Here is a 21779-nt window from a genome sequence, read left to right as displayed (position 1 = left end):
GGGGCTAACAATCGACTGTAACTAAACTGTTTCCCAAATTTCAACGTGCTCTGCTAAACCGTTCTGAAAATATTTAGCTGTATCCACACTTTTTAGCGACCCTGTATCACTACGCTCACTAGCGCCAAAATTATCGAATAATCTTATTTATTAAAACTGAAAATAATTTGTTTTCATAATGCTCGATCAAATCAATTTTCTATTTCACTTTTTGGATGATTATATTTTTCGAAAACTTTATGTAATCTTAAATACTTCGGTATTGTCATTTCGACAATTAAAAGATCTATTGAATTGGCTAAAAAAATTAGGAGTTTTCATAAAAAAATGTCGATGACGTTACTCAAAAACTAAAAAGTAGGAAATTTTAAAACTAGTTGAAAATCGTCTATTTTTTTAAATATTTTTGCCAAAACAAAATATTTTTAGTTTTATTAAGATTATTCCAAAATTTTGCCGCTCGCTGTGTATTTACAGATGAAGACATTAAATCGATCTTGTTGTAGATAAAAAAAATACAGATTTTACACATGGATGAAATTTGGATATTTTTCCATACGTTTTTTAGACACTAATAGAGAACCTTAAGTAATCGACTACAATTATTATTGAGCAGGAGCAATTTTGCAACTTTGCTTGTTTCAATCAGCACGCTTTAATTCAATTTTCAATGTACAATTATTCTGCTTACAGGCATGTTGTAATTTATTTGCGACAATATAATGGAATTGTATTATTTTGAATATTGCAAATAAAAAAATAAAATAAAATTTCATTTTATATATTTACTAAAGCTGCAAAAAACCCTCACAAACAAAGCCTTTCTTAATCTACAAACATGGATAAAGCATCAAATTTCGCCTCGTTGCTAATTGCAAGTATTTTGGGTAGGATACCTATTGTACATCTACATAATATAATCCGGATTTTGTGGGCTTTCTTTATACATGACAGTATCAGATGGCCACAACACTCATCAGTATTTATAGTAGAAGTGTGCTTAACTAGTTACGAGTTACTACACTAGTACTTGGAAGGATAGTTCAGGAATTGTTTGAGTATCGTAATTACCGATTCAATTCTCTATTAATTAAGCGAGAGAAGTTCTATTTGGGGGCTTCAGTTTAACCAGAATTGAGTCTTGATTAGGAGGTTTGCAATATTTTTCTAACAAGTCTACAAAAATTGTCAGTTACTATTGTTTTGTTTGTTTTTGTTTTTATTTATTATATTTTACTAATAGTTTGAATTTTTTTTCAGATTACGTCAAGGATTGTGTCCGATGGCTGAAGCCAGGAATTATAAATTAAATAATAAATGATAAAATTCCATCAAAATGAATAAAACATTCCAAAATTTGAATGCTTGAGACGATTGTTTCAAAAGTTAGGAATGTAGCGGATCTCACTGACTATGACTCAAAATCAATAGAATCTCGTATGGCGGCCAATATAACTCAAGATTTGGGAATTAACGAAACAAATGAAACTTCGTATCAAGAATCCGGATATAATCAAGCCGAAACCATCATCATAACGATCATCTTAGTGATAATAATAGTCGGAACAATCGTGGGCAATATTCTGGTGTGTGTTGCTGTGTGTCTGGTGCGAAAACTACGCCGCCCTTCCAACTACCTCCTGGTGAGTTTGGCCGTGAGCGATCTTTGCGTGGCCATCCTCGTCATGCCCATGGCTATGATCTATGAGATTAAAGGTCGGTGGATCTTTGGAGAAGTCGTCTGCAACCTCTGGGTCTCTTTTGATGTACTCAGCTGCACGGCCTCCATCCTCAACCTCTGCATGATTAGCGTGGATCGTTATTACGCCATCACCAAACCGCTGGAATACGGCGTCAAACGCACTCCGAAGAGGATGATCCTCTGGGTGATCTTGGTGTGGTGCTTCGCCGCGTGTATTTCGCTTCCTCCACTTCTCATCATCGGAAATGAACATTCCGAAAAGGAAGAAAACGGAGATATAAATAAAGAAGTTTGTTTAGTTTCACAAGATTTTGGTTATCAGTTGTACGCGACTTTGTGTAGTTTTTATATACCGTTGACTGTGATGATGGTGGTGTATTATAAAATATTTCGGGCTGCGAGGAAAATTGTTATGGAAGAAAAAAGGGCTCAGAGTCATCTAGAATCACATTGTTATTTAGAGATTAGTGTGAAGAATGGCGGAGGACCGCCGGAAAATAAGATTTCTAGTCAATCGCCTTCTCCGGCTAATCCTTCGAAAATTAATCACAGGTCTAGTTCGGCTAGTACAAATACCATGGTAAGCAATTTTGCTTTTTATTTACAAGTTTTTATTTCTCTTATTAATCAACTTTGATTTACATATCAATTTTGTTAGTTTAAAGATGATTGGCGTAATATACAGGCTGCCTCAAATTTTAGGACAAAAAGAAATATTGCTAATTGATTAAAGAAGAAAAATTGCTAGTGCAAACGATAGACTTCAATTTGATACTTTAATATTGTTCAAAATTTGTAGTGTATGTCCCTAAAAATTAAATTTGGAAAAAAATCTAATTAATTGGAATTTTTTCTACATGACAAAATTTTTGTAACTGTGAAAATTGAATAATGTAAAAGTTGATAGATTTTGAGTAATTAACATTTTAATATTGAAAACTGGAAATTTTGGTAATTTATGGCCAAGTTTGGGATAATGTGCTGCTAATAATGCATTGACAATAGAGCAAAGGCTTTACAATAGAGTTATTGTGGACTTTTTTCTTATATCAAGAAATTGATCACCAATTACCGCACACCTCCCCATAAATTATTCCAAGTTTCAGATTTTCAATAAGCATTAAAACGTTAATTGTTCAAAACCTATCAAGTTTTTTATTATTCTATTTTCACAAATACCACAGAAAAAAATCAAAGAATTGTTATCATATAGCAAAGATTCCAGTTAATTGAAATTTTTTTTCCAAATTTAATTTTTAAGATTTTACTGCCATATTCTGAAAATTTTATACAATATCAAAACCTCAAATTAAAGTGTATTTAATCCTCTATCGTTAACATTCTTTTTTAATAAATTAGAAATACTAATTTTTGCACGGGTTTTAAAACTTAGGAACTTAGGAAACCCTGTACTATACATATACTCGTAATGTAGTAATTTGTATTTTTTTTTGTAGATATTATTTGGTTAACATGTTTTTACATAAACATCAGTTTTTATGAACATTTAATGAAAATTTATAACCAGATACGATTCAAATCAATGACTGACTTTTTTTAACTTTGATTTAATGATTTAATTTGATTTATTTTTATAATCTTGTTTGAAACGACCGAAACAATTTTTATGCTTTATAACATTTGAAGACACATAATTTTATTCGAAATATCTTGTGTTTCGTTTTTTATTGTCGTGCTGAATCCGTGCCAGATTTTGACAGCAAGGAGTATTAAGAAAAATAAAAATTTTATTTTAAGAACAAAATAACATAGGAAATACATAAGAAATGTCTTATAGTATAATAATGTCGTAACCACTTTTTTGTCATATGCTGACGTATTAATATTGTTAAAATTTGTTACAGTCATAAATCTTGATGAAAAATTCTTTTTTATCTGTCGAAAAATTACGTAATTTTCTCATTCTAGGACAGGAAACACCTGACGTCGATAAAATATGTGGTTATCGGAAAGTATTTAGTATTGTCAGTGTTACTCGTATGAAAAAAGTTTTTCAAAATGGTTTAATTTTAAAGATTTTGGATTACTAATTATTTAATTCATGTTTTTTTGTATGAAATTAATTTTTGTTTTTTATGTATAATTATTATTTGCTTTGATGCATTAATAATAAAAAAGTTAATTTTTCATTATTATTATTATGTCTTATTTGGTCTTATTTGGTCTTGGCATGTTAGAAATCTTTAAAAAGTGGAATTTTATTCGGCTGGTTATGAGAATGACGTAACACCTAGGTTAGCACGGAAATTAAAGGTCATTTCGAAATATTGCCAATGGAACTAATGAGGTCGTTGGGATTGCAAAACTTACTGAAGCCTATATGTTATACTAGCATTTTCCAGTGACTTCATCCGTTTGGATTTCTAATATAAAATGGGAAATAAGCCATTCACAAAACAACTCATAGGCTTTTACTCTGGATACCCATGCTTTGGACCTGATCTGACTACCTATTGGTGGAGTTTCTAGTTTAAAATTATCACATAAATATATGACATTTCGGTCGATATCACATCACAGAAATTTTGTTGTTTACTCCGACAAATGTTAAAACGAAAAACATCGCTGTTTGTGTGCACTACATTTCCATTTTTACGGCGTCCATTAAGAATCTATCCCATTTTCACGTAGAAATATGTTTATTAATGTTAAAAATTTGAATTTCTATTTATACAGCGAACCTGTTGCATCAAATTTTAAAACCAATTTACATTCATATTTAAATTTTTGAAACATTTGATTTAATAACACAAAAAATTGCGTATACTTAATTGAATTCGACAGGAACTTTTTAACGGTCTTCGTAAACTCATGAATATGTGCGGTAAACAAGCGAAATTTTTCTTTTAGAGGGTCCTACTTTTTTATAGTCAATTATGGTGAACCGCTCGTTGTGGAGCTTTCAACTCCTTATTTACTGAACAAGAACACTATGTAAAATGCTAAGGGAATTTTATTCGGTTTTTGCTTTGTATTTATATACACATAAAATTTTCGGTGGCAATAAATTACGTATTTTGTTAATCTGTTCACCTTACATCTTACATCGGTATAAATTATCTAATTACGATTCTAATCTTATGTCTCATGTCCGTTGAGTAGAAGCTTGCGCCGGATGGAAATGCGAATTCTAAAAAGCGTGGTTTACGCTTATAAGATTAAATCTACTTACAACTCTCAAAGGAAAAATCTCTATTAAGAGAATACATTTTGGTGATTTGGAATTTTAGTCGGTTACATTCATGTTTTATTATTTCATAATAAAAATTTATTGTTTACAAGAAACACGCAGTTATTATTATTTATTTTTTAGTGTATATTTTTATAAAGCACAGAATCTATTGACTATTTAAAAATTTCTTTTCAATTTCTGATGGGTAAATCTAATGTATTGGTATAAATTTATACAGGGTGTTCCGTTTTTATTGTTACAAATTTAAACAGGTATATTCAATTCTAAGACAAAAGTTTCCTATAAACATGTATCGAAAAATGCTTGGTAAGGGAGCTACACCCCCTGGAAGGGAGCTAATATGTTTTTGATAATATTTCAGAAAACATTTAAGATAAAATTACAAAATTTGGAACAGATAATAACCTAAATGAATTCAAACATCAAATATCGAATTTTTTAATCAGGGGCGTACGAAACTGGAGGAGTTTAGGGTAAAAAAATACCCTATTTATTTTGGCTTTAGTTTCTCGGTACTTTCAGCAACAAAATCTTAAGTTCGATAGTTTATCACAGAAAAGTCTCTCTTGTGTCGATACGACTTATTGTTTTTGAATAAAATTAATTTAAAATTTATGTTACACACCAATACAACATTCAAATAAATCAGAATTTACAGAATAATAAAAGCAAGAAATTCATATTTTTTAATCAAACTCAACTAATTAACATTACATTACAGTAACAATAATTAAATGAATTTCCCTAAATCTAAAGGAGTTGTTCAAAGTGACCACCATTTTGGTCAATGCATAAAGAAACTAGAGCCAAAATAGATAGGGTATTTTTTTACCCTAAACCCCACCAGTTTCGGACGCCCCTGATTAGAAATTTCGACATTTGATGTTTGAATTCGTTTAGGTGTATAAAGATTATCATCTGTACCAAATTTTGTAATTTTATCTTAAATGGTTTCTGAAATATTAGCAAAAACATATTAGCCCCTTCCAGGGGGTGTAGCTCCCTTACCAAGCATTTTTCGATACATGTTTATAGGAAACTTTTGTCTTAGAATTGAATATCCTATCACCTGTTTAAATTTGTAACAATAAAAACGGAACAATATTGAAATTGTAGGAACCCGAAATGGATTAATTATTATTAGACTCGTGTATTCTTAACTGGGGTTTTATTTACAGTTTCCATTTTTCAGCAGCGGGGTTTAATCGGTGTAAGCTTCAACGAGAAAATTGATTTCATAAACTTTATTACGAGGACCGTTAAAAATTCAAATAGGCTGGCGATACGAGCGGTCGGCAAAATTACGAGCTCGTATTTTTTGCAGTTATTACCGGCGTTGTAATTATTATTGTAGCAGAGCAGTAAAACTGGAGGCTTTAGTGCTGCTTTTTGACTCTTATTTCTTTTGATTACAGTGCAGTCTGGACAAGAGCAGCTTAGGTCGTTGTTTTAAATCTCGACACAGCAACGAGTCTCAGTGTCCTATGCTGAGTAACAAAGCACCGATCAAACAAACCACCAAAGATAAACAACAAAAGTCCAGCCTTCTGGCATCGATGAAGTCCTCGCCGAACACCAACTCTTCAAATCAAAAGAAGCTTCGCTTTCAACTGGCGAAGGAACGGAAAGCCAGCACCACTTTAGGGATCATTATGAGTGCTTTTACGATTTGTTGGTTGCCGTTTTTTGTGTTGGCTTTAGTAAGGCCGTTTTTAAAAACTACTCATATGCTAAAGACTTTGGGAAGTCTTTTCTTGTGGTTAGGTTATGCTAATAGTTTATTTAATCCAATTATTTACGCGACACTAAATCGGGACTTCCGGAAGCCTTTCCAAGCTATTCTTTATTTTCGATGTGGAAGTTTAAACCATATGATGAGAGAAGAGTTTTACCACAGCCAATATGGAGATCCCGATCATCATGTTTCCACTAGATGCCATTTAGATTACGAAGAGGGAGTCGAATATATTGAAGCTGAAGGAGACGATGTCAAGACTCCAGAAATTAATGCAGCACACGAATCGTTTCTATGATCTAGCGATTAATATTAACAAGTCGGAAGATTTTTTTTTATTAAAAACTTTGTGAAGGAGCGTCTGCTTTTCCATGCTAAAAATAGTGATATTTCTAGCAGAACGCAAACACAATTTGGTTTGGCATAATTTTTTATGACTAAAAAAATTGAAAAATTTTGATTGATTTAGGCTGCATCAACTTTATTTTTTTTAAGTGTGAATAATGGTTGTTAAAAACATCAGTCGTGTTTCCGCTGACTTCCATACTAAACGAGCTTTTGTTTTCGTTGAATTATTAAAATCTGGCTTGGAGGATGAATGTATGTTGGAAAATGTTAAAAATAACACAAAAGTACAAAACTACGAGTATGTGTGTTTTTAACATTATCAATTTTTGTGTCTCTAGGTTTAAGCGTTCATTATCGTCATGAAATTATTCTGTTTAGAGTGATTTTTTATCATAAATGATAATTTGCTACGTAAAAAATTTAAGCAGAGTGCGAAAGCATCTGTAAATAAAACTTCGACTATAGAGTTTATTGAATATATGATTTCAATATAAAGAAATTTGAATTCTTTTTATTAATTGATTTCTGTTAACTCAGTAAAATCTTATTGCAATGTGGGATTTCGATGCAATTCATCGAAAAGTTTTATTAAATTCCGTCAGGAAGAAAGCTCTTTCTCGACCCTTTTGTGTTTGTAAATGGTCTATTATATTATGACCTTCCTTTGTAGAACTATTTAAACCTCTTACTTTACTCCACCATCAAATTCTTACTCATTTTTGTCTAATTTTAATTTTATATATACAGAATGTGCCAGAACTCGCGCCCCAGAGAAAAATTCCATGTAAGGTGAGATACCAGGAACATGGAAAAAATATTACAAAAATTTTATCTATACAAATTTCAACGTTATGAGAGTCTGAATTTTGCACTTTGACATTTATTGCTCTTAGAAAAATAATTATCCTAATTTTTTTGCTATAGGGCTATTAGAAGAGGAAACAAGGAAGCTGTATTCTAAATTGTAACCCTGTTTAATGTTATTTGTGGCTTTTATTAGCAAACCTTTTGTACCTTTATTAAATAATTATAAAAAAAAACATATATAAGATCATTACATAGATATAAATAAATATCGAATGTCACAAAATTAATGTAAACATTTTTTGAGAGAGAATTTTTTAAACATTTTTTTTTCTGTAGCGCGAGTTCTGAGGCAACCTGTATTTAAAACATTAATTTGTATTATCTGATTGTTTTTGCCCTAGCAAAAACCACCAACAAGATCCACCGTCATCGTCCAGAAATTGGATTTTTTACCGGTTTCTGATTTGATTTACAGAAGAGTTTTGCTCCAAATACTCGTATTGGCTCGAGACTTTTCCATTTTATTGAATTCCTTTATATGAGAAAACATCATGGAAATGATAAGTCCATAAATTTCTTGTTTCGTACCGGAGAATGCGAACAAAAACACTTCGAATGTCTTGTTTAAACCTATTAGATCAACGTTCTGCAATACACATTTAAAAAATAACGCTTTTAAACAGTATTTACTTTTAAATTTATCAAAAATAATGTTATATTTGCAAATGCAAATTAAGCACTGAGAAAACTAGGATCGATATGATTTTACTAAAAAAGATGAATATAAATATAGCGAAACCGCACGCATATATGCTGTCACGAACTAAATCATTAATCATTGCTGCCGATTATTCATTGCGGTCAGGTCAAAGGGTCAAGAAACGACGATTACACCAAAAAATTTGTCGTTTTTTTTTTTTTTAAAGTTAACAATAAAATATGTTGATAACCAACAAAAACATTTTGGAGAGGAAAAGGTCATATTGAACGATTAGTAGGTATTAATGCAACAGCAATTCACGAAATACGCACAAAACAAAATTTTCCAATTATCAAATGAAGCAATTAATCAAAGTTTTTTACTTTTTTAGTTAATACGTGTATTTTCAGTAACGTTGTTTTCATTTAGTTTATTCGCGAAGCATTCAGTAAAATATAGCAAGAGATCCGTATCCACTTTGTATTTAACAATGAGAAAAGTGTGTCTGCCCATATTTAGATGCAATTTTTAAACATCAAACTTTGAAACTTAACGCTGTGGGCCCTTTGCTCAAATACCACAAAATACTGGAAATGTTTGATGTAAGAAACAGTTGAGACATACGAGTAAACCTTAATTATGGCAGTTAAATGTCTCGTACAATTTTGTTTATATGTTTTAAAGACTAAAATACAAAGAATGACATTTTGGGAATATTTTGTGGTAAGGCTAGTCATGACTGTATATAAAACTTTCAAAAGTGTATTAAATTTAGCAGTAAATTTGTGGTTAAATAACTATAAGAGACAATCGACTATAATAATAAGGTTTAAACCAAATATACTATAAAGCTTTATCTGTTCCTCTTCTAGTCAATTTTTATGCTTTTTTATACTATACTTAATTGCGTTTCAAACGTAAAACTTCAAGGCTGTCGATATAGGTTTAAGGTAGACTTATCTATAATGTTTAATGCAGCGAGTGTACTTTAATCAAAATTATAAGTTTGGCCGTGGTCTATATAAAATTGGTCTTTAAATTATCAATTTTATATCCTAGTGACAAACTGGTAATAAATGTATAGCAATAATTATAGAGTATTAAATGTAAAAAGAAATGTAGGATGACTTTAAACTTTTTATTTGGTTGGTTGGTACACTCGTCGCGTGTCAATTTTTACTACAAATTATTTTTGTAAATATTCTTCTTTAGTAAATTTTGACACGTACTTACATAGGTTTCGAATTTTTTTTATTGTTGAGATTCTAAGGCGTGATGGCTAATGAATGTTAAAAAAACAGGGTAGGATTTTCTTTCTTTTTTTTAATGTAATAATTCAGTTCCTCACCACTGGATTATATCTAGGACTGTATTAAAAGATCAAACATTTATAAAATAAATAATATAAAAGTACGGATCGGTTTTTTTCTCTCTCAAGGGTTAATCCCAGCTTGCTATTCATACGAATCGGACCAATTTGCTTAATTCACAAGTCGAAGTCAGGTGTTTTTCCTCACTTTTCGGATATTCTCGAGCTTTGTGAATTGCCAACGGCACGTGGGAAATCAAACTACTCTTTATTTTCTTCTGCAACGATGAAAGGAGAATTGAAGGGATTTTTTTGAATGTCGAAATCTCAGTACGAGACTCAATGGTCTTGTGTGGAACAAAACGGTAATTACGTTTTGTACTAAATAACACGAGGTTTCTCAAAATTTAAGATTCAATTCGTAATGTGAGGTCCAAGTGGTTAGATTTCCGATATAAAATCAGCTTGTAATACGATTACTCTGAACTATAACAAACAATACCGTGCAGATATAGTATGTACATACATAGGTATAAAAAAAGGTTTTTTTTTTTAATTTAGATTTAATTTAACAATTTAAATAGCATGAGTAATTACGAGTTATCAATAAAAAATGTATTGTTTAAAGCAAGGTAATAAAATTTTCTTAAATTCGAATTTTTAGTAGCGAACATAGACGTTGGCAAAGTTTCTTTTATATGAGCTTTTACAGGTATAAAATTCTTAAAAGTTACAAACAAACTTCTGGGAGCTTTTAAACTTGTGCGTTCTTCACGCAAATTTAATGATCTGAATAAAAAAAATAAAAAATCTTGGTTTGTAATCAAACAAGGTTTTCACATATATTATGTTTGTTTCAAAGTGGTAAGGAGAGAGTTTTAATAAGTTACAAGCTGTGTCGATGTAAGTCGTAAGGCTAAAAAGTTTTATTTTTTTTTCACATTAATTAAAATGGCTCTCCAGACAATGTTAGAATCCTCTTAAAGATAATTATAAATGGCGCAACATTGTTATTTAAATAATTAACGACTGGTGTCTCCGTGAAGTTTCAAAGTGGGACAGTGAAGTGTCTGAAAACAACCTCGTAACTTCATATTAAGGGAAAGGAACAACAAATATTAGGAATCTTCGAATACATTTTCTAATTTTACCTATTAGTAAATCAATGCACAAATTCTTGTCTATATTTACCTTCCTAACATTTTCAATAAATTTTTGAAGATTTTCGAATAATTTTGGTTTTGGTGCACCTCTACTCCCTCTAAGAAAACATCTTTTAAATTTCATGTTTCTATTTTTGTGTAAACGTGTACACCTCGTTTTACTTTCTTTATAAGATAGTGAATAAGTTTTTACTTATAAAAAAATCTCTTTTAAATTTTGTGTTACTATATTTGTTTAAAAATTTAGACCCCGTTTCACCCTTTTACAGATTAATTTTTGAAAAAATATTGCCTGTTAAAATTTGAATTTATCTCAAAATCACTCTGTTTACGTAGATGTAAATATGAGGATCTGCTTGTGCTTTCTTATTCTCTTGAGATTAGGAATGTTTGTACCAAATGTTGCAGTTGTTTTATGACAAGGTGGTTTGTATCTATAATTTTTACAAACAATATTTTTACACATTTTTTTTTTGCAGTTTATTGATTTTTGGTGGATGCGCCGGGAAAGTGGCAACCTAATTTATATTTTTCAGCTTTTGATATTTAGTAAATTAATTTGATTATGGGTTATAATTTGAAATTATTAAAGCCATTAAGGAAAAAAGCGAGTATATTTTAGGTGTGACTAATGTGAAATCAATTGTTGATGTCTTGTTGGCACTAAATAAGATTTATCGGCACACTTTCAACCCTTCTAGGATTTATAAGCTGCTACAAACATTCAGGACTGTTATGGAAGTCGAAGGTAAGTAAGTAAATCTATGTGGAATTTTTTTATAAACGACATTATTATGTAAACGCTTCAGTAAAATCCTGATGATTGGCTTTATTTTAGTTTTACGGTAGATGTTGCTCTTGACCTAAAGGAATGTTGTTCAAAGTGTAAAAAGAAATTGTAGATTGAAAAAGAAACAAACTCGAAAATGCATGTATTTGTATGTAATTAACTAATTATTCTTAATGTACATAATATTTTTCTTGTAGTTTTCTAGTTATATAAAATTCAATTATTTACCACCCTACTATCACCTTGTTGCAATTTTAGGAATATGCGAAGCGGATAGAATTTAAAATGTGCAGAGCTCTTAGAACTGGGCTAAAAGCATCTAATATTAGGATTAATTATTCATGTTGAAAGTTGACTTGGTTGTTATTACCTATGGGATTATGGAGATGGTTGAGGACACATCTAAAAACATGCCAAAAGTTTGTTTTATGACTATAATGTAGGTAATTGCAAAGGAACCAATTATTACGATTATATTCGAATTGGTATGCGAATATAATATATATGTATGTAAGTCGTGTCAAAGGATATTTAACTTTGCTTACATATTGTGTTTATGGTGCTAAAAGAATTCAATCTTCTCATACTTAAACAAAAAATTAAAGCCGTATTAGGTTCGATTGTCAAGTTATAAAAGCGATGAAATCAATATTACTCTAATAAGTTTTCATGTTTCCGTTACATTAAAGTTTCATTTTACATGGCACTCACAACATCCGATTAGAAAGAGAAGTAAACTTTTCAAATAACAAATTCAACATCTTTCGATTAAAATCAATACAATTATGTATTCGAAAGTAGATATCATCATGCATTAATGTTAAGTAAAGTAAAGCTCGTGTGCAAGTCTAATCTGTTACAAATACTCTGCTTCACCATGATGATAATGATTAAGAGTATTATAACATAAAACACAAGTTTATAAACTTGCATCTATTATCAAATAATTTCGCTTTACCTCAGATTATAGTTATGTTTAAACTTGGAAATGTTGAAGATCGACTTGAAGGCAAATCGGATAATTTTTCTTTTACTTTTTAAAGTAATTATGTATCTTTATTAAGTCTCAGGAATATTGCGCCGTGATTTTCTTGAAGAAAATGTAAGAATATATTTTCTCTGTAAATATCTTCTTCATTTATCAATTTCAGACATTTATAAATCTATTAGATGCAAAAATAAAAAATAGGGTGTTTAATTAAATTTTTTTAAGTTATTTAACTTTTAACAAACTTTTTCATTTTTTAATCTTAACAAATGCAAAACACTAAAAAATTGCTACAGCTTTAAATTCTGTACTTTTTTCTTTGCAGAAGTAAAATAAATGTTCTAACTGTCTTAGTTTTTGTGTAATAATTTTTTAAAAGTGCATTTTTTTGTTAAAAAAACGTCTTATTTCTAAAATTCAGCGAAATCGACTAATAAAAGTTTAGCGTAAAAACATTGTTTTAAAAGGCTACATCCAAAAATGCCAAGAAACATACAGTTTTTTTTTATTTAAAAAAACACAAGTTTGTATCGTAAAGTTCATAGACTCCAAGAAGGATATCGATAGGCGGAGCCAATGCGTACTCGGTGTAGTGGGGAAACTTGAGCAGTGGCGTAACACAAAACCATTCTGTGGTAAAAAGGGAATTGTAGAGTTGCATTTTTTTTCGTATATTTATTGACTGAGATATTAAATATAAAAAATTCATACGATGCTCCACGATTATTTCAAAATACGAAAATACGAATGTAAAATGCTTCATTTACTAAAAAATAAAACACTTAAAACACAAACAAACCACTTTTAATTGAGCGCACGCGTTGCAGCCGTGAAATTTTCTTTCCCTGATTCCATCTTCGTGATAAATCTACGTTGAAAAACAAAACTTGACTTTATGCAACCATTTTTTAGATAGTATGGAGGTAGTATTAAACAAAGTTTTGTTAGGACAAAACAAAATTATCAAAGGATGCCAAAAAATACTTTTTCTACAAGTTTTTTTACTACTTATGTATTTTAGTTGGCTCAATATTCTATAAAAAAATAATCCTTTAATCCTGATTTAAGCCCATAACGATTTTTGCAAAAATTGTTGTTATGGGTTTAAATCAGAATTACAGGCGATTAATATTTTTATATAACTGATGGGCCTTAGGCCTTAGTAATTTCAAATTGTCACTTTATACTCGTAAGTCAAAATGGAATTTTTTACTATAAAACTAATAAAATATATTTACTATTCTTATAGTTAATGTTTATGCAATGGTAGGTATACCTACATTTTGATAACTATTTTAAAATTTAAAATTAATTTTTTTCATTGTACTACAATATAATGTATTATGTAAAAAAATATAGGTATGTCTGCAGCTCAACTTGTACACTGCAAATAGTGATTAAAGACTTGTGGTTTGGAAATGGACTTTATTTTAATAATAATTTGAACCTTGTTGAACAAATTCTAATATCTTTCTCAAATGGTTACTGAGTATTGCAATTTGTAAAAGAACAAATGCCTTAAAAAATGTTATTTATTAATAAAGTAATAAAATATTTTCATTACAGTATGTGGATTATTTGTTTTCCTCGAATAAAAAAAAAAATAAAAAAGTGCGAATACACGCCACTACACTCCCCTATATTTACGTCCGTGACGAGTTTTCGTCTTTGCGCATCCCTTCCATCGATATCCTTTTTGGTTTCTATGAACTCTAACTTATTTTTGGGACATGCTATATAGTTGAAAATTATGTTAGGTGATGCACTAGATAAGTATCTATCAACGTCCTACACATTTTTTAAAAATTTTACTATTTAAAGGTCACTAATGAACTTTTTCAACTCGCTGGGACACTCTGTATGTAATTATTGCGTGTTTTTTATGTATCATCTGAATAAACATAAGTGCATAAATGTAAGTAACTAGTGAAGAAAAAATCTGTTTCGTGCAGTTAATGATAGACGACATTTTATTAAAAGTATTAAAAACATAGGAGGTCTAATAACTTCTCGCTTGACGTAATTTGATTTTTTTAAGTCAGTTTCCGTGTCCGCCATTTGCTCTCTTACTCCCATTATTTCCAAGACAAACCGCATAACTAGACATAATATTTGCATTATACGCTACAAACTTGCTCCTTTGCCTAAAACTGTGGTCGGAGGTAGTTATCTAACTGTACGAACGTGCTTCTAACGCCCGCACACTTTACCATTTGTTTACTTCATTCAATTAGACCAAAAGTAGCGAAGCAATTGTCTGTCATAACGAATTTCATTGAACTTTACATTTTGAGTCTCAAAATAGTATTTTTATAAAACCTGAGATGATGGTACAAAGTAATTCTATTTCTCAATATTTTTACTTAAACTTTAGTTATATTTATAAATTGCCTACTTGCAAGGTATTTTCGATCTTTCGTTACAGCCATTCATCATCAATTCATCAATCAAACTGTGTCGTATATACGTAGATGTTTCAAGTCTAAATTTCTTTGGTGAGCCTGTCTAAAGCTCAGATAAGGACTTGTGACGCGCAGTTCTATTTCATGGAGCATTTATTGTTTGGCGGCTTCTGTTTTTTTTAGCAACAATAATATTACCATTGGAATATTATTAATTACTCGTGGGTACGGGTGTTACAGGTGACAATTTTTTGAACTGATAGCAACTCAAATTTTCTTGTAAATTTGGCCAATACGAATATTGTGCAAAATGGTTTAATCCATCAAAGTGTAATTTTCAGACGACTTCCAAAAGCTAGAAAGCTCCATAACGACGGTGGAATGAACTAGACCATTGTATATTCTAGCTATATAAATTACTTATCGATTTTGCTGGTGGTTGTGTGTTGAATGAGATTAAATTCGTTCTTAAGATATAGTTCACAATTGCAGTGTTTCGTGCGCTGCTGTGCTTTATTCGATTATGTATAATATCTGAAACACCACTTGTTTGTGAAATATTGGTTTGGGTTATGGGTCACGACAATTTTAAATATTACTTCTAATTATTAACCTGTAGAAAAAAATATACACAAATTTTTGTTCTAAAAAATGAATCTTTCAATATTGTCTTAATTTCGCCATTAACGCATTTATTATATTACGGCTCATGTTTCGCTTGATATCGATTGAAAACTCGACAACGTGTTTATATATACCACAAGCAAGCTTAAAGTACATTAAAAAAAAAGAATAAAAACCTGACAAATGGGAAAGAAGAGCGCTAATTTTTTTGAGCGAATTATCGAGATTTTTTAACCGGTTTTGTCAGCCAATCATAATGAGAACCAATAACATTGATCAATTTACAGCTAGGCAATTACAGCGACTATTTTTTCACAAATGTACTTGATTTAAAAAAGAATCACGTTAAATTACATTTGTGACAATACTTTTTTGTTATAATTTTAACCAGATTAGCACTCATCTTTGTTGCTATTAAAAAATCCTACTCGTGGACTTTGTCCATTTCTATAACAAAAAACATTCGTGCATCTAGTTAAAATTATCAAAAAATTATTATCACAATATGTAATTACTGTTGATGAAAATTTCGTTTTTGTTTTAATTCGTTTTTTGTATGAAGTTTATTCTGGGTGCTCTTTTCTGAAAATACTCTTATCAGTCATTAGGATAAAACAAAGGAGAAATTCCAGACTGCTGTATTGACATCTCTTTATTCTTGAAGCTGTGAGCTTTTACGGGTATCTCGCAAATTATCGATCTGTTTTCTGCAATTGAATAGGAAAATAAATGAACTGAAACAGTCGGTAACAAATTGATGTTCGATTTTCATTCCGTGATCTGTTAAGATTGATGATTTTTACTTTCCTAATTGTTCTATTATTACGATTGTTGATGCTAAAATGTTCGGCGATGCCACTATGATTTATACGTAGAATAATATTAGCTACATCTTTTTATTTGACACTCACTTGTAATATAACATAATAATAATAATAACAAAATTTATTTTCTCACATATCAAAACCTATAAAAGATAACGAAATAGACGAGTAAGCTAACATATATAAAGAAGTAATACATAAAGCAACGAAAAATTGATTACAAACAACACAACTGCAAATGCAAGAAATTATAAGGAGAAATTAACAGTATCTCCCCGGATTGAGTTTACAAGAGGAAAAAAAAATATCTTTGATTTTACGCGAAAACATTTTTAGCTTAACTTGAAACGAGCAAATCTGTAGTTAAAACTTTATTATTCTGACTCAGTGGAAAGAAAATTTTATTTTTTTCTTCTTATTTGATTGCAACTTTTAAACACAACTCTGTCTATAATATTAGAGTGAAAATTAATTGAATTATATTTTTTTGTAAAGGTATTTTTTTCGATTTGTACCGAAAGATCAAGGTAATTTGTAGTCGAGTCATCTTTGGATCGGAAAACGTATGTCTGTTTTTGAACTAACTGCATGTAAAACGTCAAATAAAATGACAAGTTAAAAAGTGAAACGGCAAAATGGGTTGGAATTAGTCGCCGGCGCATAGGTAATAATGATAATTGATAATATTACCATTATTTTTTAAAGGTAGATCATAAATTTAGTTATTAAAATCATTATCTTTTTGATCATGCCATTTAACCTTTCGATTTGTCATTTTATTTGACGTTTTACAGACATACGTTTTCGGATCCAAAGATGACTCGATTACAAATTATCTTGATCTCTCGATACATGCATAAATTCTTTCACTACCTTTGTTTACTAATGAGTTATTCTTTAATATGCGCCGCTAATTAAGGGCATAATTAGAATTTTAACAGTCAGCTATTATTTTTAATAGGTTTTTACTAAAAATTATTATTTCGATTTAAAACAAGTCTTTAAGAGAGACACGACTTCTCATCTATTGAGATGTTAGTTCAAGCAGAGAAAGTAAATACCGACAGCTGTCACTACGACAGTGAACACGAATTGCACTACGAGTATATTCAATATAGAAATCGTAGTCAACAATTCATAATACTAATACTCAACTAAAAAAAATATCAAAAAACTCTGAAACAGCAATAATTGTTATAGGAGTACTTTCTTTGTTTTTAACTGTTGTTTTAATTTTTATTTTAGCAAATTTTAATTTGGAAGTAACTCAAGTTCCTTTTAATAAACGCGAAAATTTTATTTTATTTCGTCAGGTTAGACTCGAGCTTTCCTTAATTAGAACACTAATTATAATTAGTTTTTAATTAGCAACATAATTTAAAATTCTTTGTTGTACAATTTAAATGTGCTCTAGAGTACCTGTTTCGTTATAAATGACTTTTTTTTATGAAATCTAGTAATCATTTGTCTAAATTTTATATCGACTGTAAGATGGAAGTTGTCAGTGTGTCACTAAATGCTTTACTAGCTTCAACAAAGTCTTCTTTACAAAATAGTTTGGAAGTCGCAAAAGGAACCGATGTCAGTAAAATAACTATAAATTTGCCTTCTTTACCACTATCGCATGCTTCAAGTGGAGAATCCTCCGAACGCAGTTTGCCTTTTACCGTTCCTCCTACAACTCCAGCTGCCCAATTCTCCTTCTCGCATATTATCAGTCCTATAGTGTATCCTTTTCCTAAATTAGATAATTTCAAATTTCCCTATATCCGCGAGGTTGGTATTAAAAGCTGTATTGAAATCTTGAGTGTGTATTTTTCATGTCAAAATTACACGCAGAATACTGCACAGTTTTGGTTTTTGGACCTTCTCACCGACTGTCTTTGGAAATTACAAGACGAATATCATTTTCCTGAACATTATCAAAAAATTATTATCGAATGGATTCTCTTCGTTCTTGACTTGATACGAGGTTTATTTTCAACTATTTAATAAGTTAGAGATTTTGATTGTTTTGTTTAGATCCACAAAGAAATCTTTCCAGGAAGCAGTTTTTTCAGATTTTTAATGAAGCGGTGTGTATTGCTAATGAAAAAGTTCAAGCTGGATGTAAATTTCTGCCGACACCGGAGAATTTGTTGACTTCTTTACAAGAAGGAGAAGAAGAAGAAATTAGTTTTCCTTCACAAAGCGGACAAAATTCAAGTATTTTATTAACATCAAATGGAGAAAGTTATGTTGCGATTGGTATTGACGAGAACACTGAAATTTTTAAGTTACTTAAACCTGCTCCTAAATGTTTTAAATGTAAATTTATTAGTGTGTTTCATACATGTTTAAAAAAAATTTTAGACGAATATTCACTTGACAACAGTTGGCTTAACGAAAACGACTCAAAAAATTATTTGTGTGGATGCGAGGATTCTGTCAATTTTTATCAACCGAACAATGATACTCCTGAAAGATTTTTGTCTTCTTCATCGTCATCATCATTTTATTCTGTTCCAGATGAAGACGGTTTACCTTCAGACAAACCGGGTAAAAAAATTACGCAAAATATTGGTTTCTTAATAAAAGCTAGTATTTAGATTTTCTATGGAAACGTTCGTCTTTCTCTTCTGAACAATTTTCTAAGACTTGTTCGACGCAAAGAAATTATTTTAGAACATCCAGTTCACAAAACTTAGTTCCTCATAATACTATAATAGATGAATGGACAAATTATTTGGATGAACATAATGATTACATTCAAGATTTGGAAAAAAATTTAATGATTAATGGTTGTGCTTTATTTGCAATTAAACAATTTGTACATGATTAGTAGGTGGAAATTTGTTTACTGTATTTTCGGTTGGTTTATTTTTATATTTTTTTAGCTTTTATGAAAATTTTCAATACACAGTTATTCAACTAGCATTGATTAATAATTTCACTTCAATTACACAGAATATCAATACTCAATGGAATGTTCCCAAAGTGTTGAAAGAGGAACTAAAAAAGCCAAAATTAAAAAAAGAAAGAAAGAAAAAAAAGAAAAAAGAGAAAAAGAAAAAGAAACCAACTAAAAAAACTAAAAGTAAACAAGACAAGCGTAAGAAAAAGAAAGATAAATTAAAAAGAAAGGCAAAGAAAAATGCCAAACAAAAAAAGAAGAAATTAACAAAGGAGGAAAAAGCTGATTTGCTTCGACAAAGACGTGAACAAGAACGGCTAGAAGAAGAGCTCAGAAGAGCCGAAGAAAACCGTCGTATGCTATTTCCACTAAAGGAAGCTACCGATGACAACTTTTTCCATTCTATTTTTGAACATTGGGTCAAGCCTAAGCAAAAAAAGAAGGCTGGAAGTAAAAAGAGCATAAAAAAGAAAAAGTAGCTTTGAGCTCTATCTGTCGGTTGGAAGTCAAACACAGCTTTTCATGTTGCCAGAACACCGACAATAAAAATAGATCACTGAATCAGATTTTATTTTTAGTAATTGTATTTAGTATAATGTAGATGGTAGAATTCGTAATTATTTTTAAAATATAGTAGGTACACGTCATTGTTATTACGATTAAAAGATGTCACGGATTTTATGGATAGTGACTATGAAGTCAATTAACTTACTACAGAAATTAGCACATTGTTGGTATTTATAAACAGTTGACAGAAAAGATGATGTAAAATAAGTAAATGATTATATGTTGTCTAGGAGATTTTAGCTCGTAAAAATCTAAATTTATATCGACATTATTTAAACAACATGAACCCATATCTGTTATGCTTCTTTGATTTAATGCCCTATAATATTTTAATGCGCATAAATAACTCCGTGAATAATAAATTTTATACAGACAAAATTTACATGAAACAATTTTCACAAAAAATTACTTTAGAAAATTGCAATGAAATATTCTTGATTATTGTACAACACAAAGGAAAATATTCTGTCGTTTCGTTTTGAAGACAATTAGGTATAAAAGTTTGACCTAAACAGCTTTATTTTTAAATAATTTTGCCTGTTTAATTACTTTAGTCAGAAAATTCTGTGTAAACCATCGGATCTCATCACTGGCGTCGGAAATATTTATAAGACAGTAGAAAACAAACGGCGTCACAACCAACAGAGTGCAAACTGTGCGCTATGCTAGTTCACATCGTGCCAACTTTTGATCGATTCTGATAAGATGTGTTGTGATGGAATCTGCGAGTGATATTTTAAAAACACCGCATAAACAAGTGGACTTTAGTCGTGCAAGACCTACCTTAATCATACCTCCACCAATAAAAGACCAATGGACCCAATACTCAACCAGTTCCACTCCGCAAAACTTTTCAAGAAAACAATCAATTTTTTACGAAGGAATCGATGGAATAAGAGATTTTACAAAGTCGGGGTTAGGGTTTGGTGAAAAGTGTGCTTATTGGTTATACAAGAAACTTAAAGTGTGGAGTCAAAAATGGTTTACGCACATGTTTTTGACTATTGTACTTATATTTTATACCATTGGTGGAGCTTTAATCTTTGAGGTGATTGAAGGTAAAACAAATATTTATCATGTAATAAGTTTAGGTATTACTAATTTCTTGTTTATGATTTAGCAATGAATAATTTTCAAAAAGTCAAAATGTAAACATAAAGATGCTTAAAATAACTTGAATGTTTAAGTTTGTTGTAAAACAAATGCAAAATCAATTAATTATTAGGAGTATGTTACAATAATAAATATTTTGTGACGTTTGTATATAAATTATATCATCATAGTTAACCTGAAACAGAAGAACATTTGTCCTATAATGTATGTATGATTTAAAATTACTCTAATTTCTTATTAAATAAAAAATAAATAGGGTTCATGAAAGTATCCTTTGAAATGCGATCGTTGGCACTTCTAAATCTCTTAAATTATAATGTTCCAAGAATAATTTTTATTCAATAACAAAACGTGCTTAACATTGTGATCAATTTAACAAACTGGAAGAAAATCCAAATTTAGAATGTCATGTTTGAAAAATTTGTAATATCGTCACAAATCATCATATCAAGGTGAAAATTGGAGAAATGTCTTTTATTTTATTACAAATAAAACAAAATTTATACAGGGTGAATATAAAGTATGGAACCAAGCGGTTTTATTTTTAATCATTTGCCTCCACCAAATAATAATTAATATAAATTAAAGTAATATAAAAAA

At 30.0% G+C, this 21779-nt stretch overlaps 3 protein-coding genes across 5 annotated transcripts in view; all 3 read left to right on the top strand.

The window, feature by feature from the left end:
- The window catches only part of LOC123015655 (5-hydroxytryptamine receptor 1), a 28635-nt gene extending 20692 nt beyond the window's left edge, over positions 1-7943 (top strand). Inside the window, exons 3-4 of the mRNA XM_044415526.1 lie at positions 1261-2282; positions 6332-7943. Coding sequence (XP_044271461.1) covers positions 1362-2282; positions 6332-6949 — 1539 coding nt within the window. The 5' untranslated portion in view covers positions 1261-1361 and the 3' untranslated portion in view covers positions 6950-7943. The remainder of the gene's footprint in view (positions 1-1260; positions 2283-6331) is intronic.
- A 10148-nt stretch (positions 7944-18091) lies between these two features.
- Positions 18092-20052, top strand: LOC123015652 (reticulocyte-binding protein 2 homolog a-like). 3 transcript variants are annotated; one of them, XM_044415521.1, is made up of 6 exons: positions 18092-18382; positions 18446-18578; positions 18629-18913; positions 18959-19144; positions 19195-19426; positions 19483-20052. In XM_044415521.1, exons 1-6 carry the CDS (start codon positions 18098-18100, stop codon positions 19976-19978), a joined length of 1617 nt encoding a protein of 538 aa, XP_044271456.1. In that variant the 5' UTR covers positions 18092-18097; the 3' UTR covers positions 19979-20052. The 3 variants fall into 3 exon arrangements, 2 of the variants coding, with proteins under 2 accessions (XP_044271456.1, XP_044271455.1); XR_006413396.1 differs by having other exon boundaries at positions 18092-18601; positions 18651-18913; XM_044415520.1 differs by having other exon boundaries at positions 18092-18578.
- A 656-nt stretch (positions 20053-20708) lies between these two features.
- LOC123009722 overlaps positions 20709-21779 on the top strand; it is a 9004-nt gene continuing 7933 nt past the window's right edge. Inside the window, exon 1 of the mRNA XM_044406211.1 lies at positions 20709-21124. Coding sequence (XP_044262146.1) covers positions 20782-21124 — 343 coding nt within the window. The 5' untranslated portion in view covers positions 20709-20781. The remainder of the gene's footprint in view (positions 21125-21779) is intronic.

This window comes from Tribolium madens, unplaced genomic scaffold, assembly GCF_015345945.1.
Source record: "Tribolium madens isolate multiple individuals breed KSU strain unplaced genomic scaffold, Tmad_KSU_1.1 Scaffold_19;HRSCAF=116;Tcas5.2_LG9, whole genome shotgun sequence".
NCBI classification, from domain to species: Eukaryota; Metazoa; Arthropoda; class Insecta; order Coleoptera; family Tenebrionidae; genus Tribolium; species Tribolium madens.
This window is presented reverse-complemented; position numbering and strand designations above follow the sequence as displayed.

Coding starts and splice junctions, on each gene's coding strand:
- LOC123015652 (XM_044415520.1), top strand. CDS start 18,098: ATGGAAGTTGTCAGTGTGTCACTAAATGCTTTACTAGCTTCAACAAAG. Junction 18,914..18,958: donor TGCTCCTAAATGTTTTAAAT/GTAAATTTATTA, acceptor AAAAAATTTTAG/ACGAATATTCACTTGACAAC. Junction 19,427..19,482: donor AAACAATTTGTACATGATTA/GTAGGTGGAAAT, acceptor ATATTTTTTTAG/CTTTTATGAAAATTTTCAAT.